Source organism: Egretta garzetta, unplaced genomic scaffold, assembly GCF_000687185.1.
Source record: "Egretta garzetta isolate BGI_Z169 unplaced genomic scaffold, ASM68718v1 scaffold443, whole genome shotgun sequence".
Lineage (NCBI taxonomy): Eukaryota > Metazoa > Chordata > Aves > Pelecaniformes > Ardeidae > Egretta > Egretta garzetta.
The window spans coordinates 343358-345340 of NW_009259109.1; the positions used below are offsets into that span (position 1 = coordinate 343358).

At 58.1% G+C, this 1983-nt stretch overlaps 1 protein-coding gene across 1 annotated transcript in view; it reads right to left on the reverse strand.

The window, feature by feature from the left end:
• Positions 1-582: 582 nt before the first annotated feature.
• The window catches only part of NCDN (neurochondrin), a 7794-nt gene continuing 6393 nt past the window's right edge, over positions 583-1983 (reverse strand). Inside the window, 1 exon segment of the mRNA XM_009635362.2 lies at positions 583-755. Within this exon segment, the coding sequence (XP_009633657.2) occupies positions 583-755 (173 nt within the window).

Here is a 1983-nt window from a genome sequence, read left to right on the forward strand (position 1 = left end):
GCACCTCAGAGAAATGCGGGCTGTTCCTTTAGTTTCCCACATCTCCTCCCTGGGAATCCCGGTGGGGAAGGAAGCTCCTTGCTGTGGGGCTGGAGAGCCAGGCAGGGCCTTGGGGGGGAAGCACGGGGACCGTGCTGAGGGGTGGGCAGGAAGCGGGGCAGCCCCCCTCGCTGCTCAGGCCTCCCCCCCTCACCACCCCTCTGTTGCATCTTACGGCAAGAGGCTTGGCTCCTGCAGCCCATCAGCCAAATAACCACCTTATGAAATATTTAATTTTATTGCCAGTGCTTTTGGGGCGATACGAACAAATGCTGTAAGATAACGCGTGTCGTGGTCGGGTTTGCAATGGCGTTCTGACATCTAGGCTGTCACAGCGAAACAGAACGTGCGTCTGCTCCTCTGGGGCCTTATCCATCTTGCCCAAGCCACAATCATCTCGTTCCTGGAGTGCTCACCCTGGTGTTGAAAATGCACTGGGAGATAAAGCATGGTTTGCTCTGGGATCCCACTCTGTACTGGGATCTCAAAGCGCTGTGGCAGACGGGAGGACGTTAGGGGATGCCATCATCCACCCTTCCGGCACTAGAGGAGCGATGGCTGCGGGTGCCAGCTGCCGGTGGCAGAGATGCCTGCGGTTGGGCTTGCGAAGCTCCGGGTGGCCAAGGAGTCCACCCTGCGGCCTTTGAAGCCTTGGCCAGGCTGCTGGGGCACCATCTCCCCCGCGCCGGGCTGAGCCGCCCCGGGCACGCCGGGGCCTGCAGACCAGCAGAGGCAGAGCCAATGGAGACGCCCACATGGCAGGAAGCCTCCACCAGCTCCTGCATTCTCCCCTGAATGTGCTGTGCTCCCTGTTTTGGGAGCCCAGGGATCCTTGGGGGGAAACCAACCTTTTAGGGGTGCTCTGCCCGAGAATGTGTTTAGAAAGTGGTGTCCTGGGACAAGACAGCAGTAACACTGCTCAGGGAGCCCCAGCACCTACACAACGCATCTCCTCTGGCATTCAGCCCAGTAACACCCCAGAGCAAGGCCGGTGTCTCACCCCATGCTCTGTCAGCTCACGGGCAGCCAAGAGGAGCGTGTTTCGAGCCAGCGTACGATGAGCCGTCAGGGCCTCTGGGAGGGCCCGGCTCTGGCAAGGTGTGGATGCTCCTTCCTACACCTGATGGGATTTTCCACTGAAGAGCGTGAGAATGAGGGGCAGGTGCTCCTCTGGTGGCCAAAACCCACTGCCCTGGGATGTGGTGAGGGATAAAATGGAGGACTTCCCCAAGCTCTTGGTTTGCTCCCAGGGAGTGTAGCTATGCCATGAGCTGGTAGCCTGCCTGGGAACTGAAGACCAGCAGCCAAAGGCCTCCAGGTCTAGGGCTGCTCTGGTCTTGGATGGGGTCTTGCAGGCCCAGACTGGATCTCTGGTCAGGTGTTGTGGAAGCTCCTACTGCTGCCCGTGGGGATGAACGACAGCCAAGCCAGCACCGCTAACCACAGCGAGCCCCACGCCGCGCCGGGGGAGAGAGGAGAGCACCCTCCTGCTGATACAGGCGCGTATCTCTCATTAGTGCTAATGATAGCCTTTCATTAATGGGAAGCCCACACCCTTTGACTGGAGGCAGAAGAGCATATGGGACTGGGAATAGTCAAAGGTAAAGCATTGGAGGGTTTGGATGTTTTTTCTGACAATCTGAAATGTGCTTCTGACTCTCCCAGCGCATTGATCTTTCCCTGCGGTGAAGGGATGAGGTGTTCTTGGCAGGATGGGGAGACTCTCCCAGCCCACGCTCTAGCACAGTCAGGCTCTTTTCCAAGGCCAGGAGGCTCGTTTGCTCGTTCGGCTCGCATCGCTTTCTTCTGGTAGCACCTACCTTTGTTCCGACTTGCATCACCTTTGCAGGGCTGAGCTGGAAAGATCAGAAAGATACTTTTCCCGAGCAGCAGCAGGTGCCTCCTCTCCGGTTGTGTAAGGCATTTGCTTCTGTAAACTGGTGA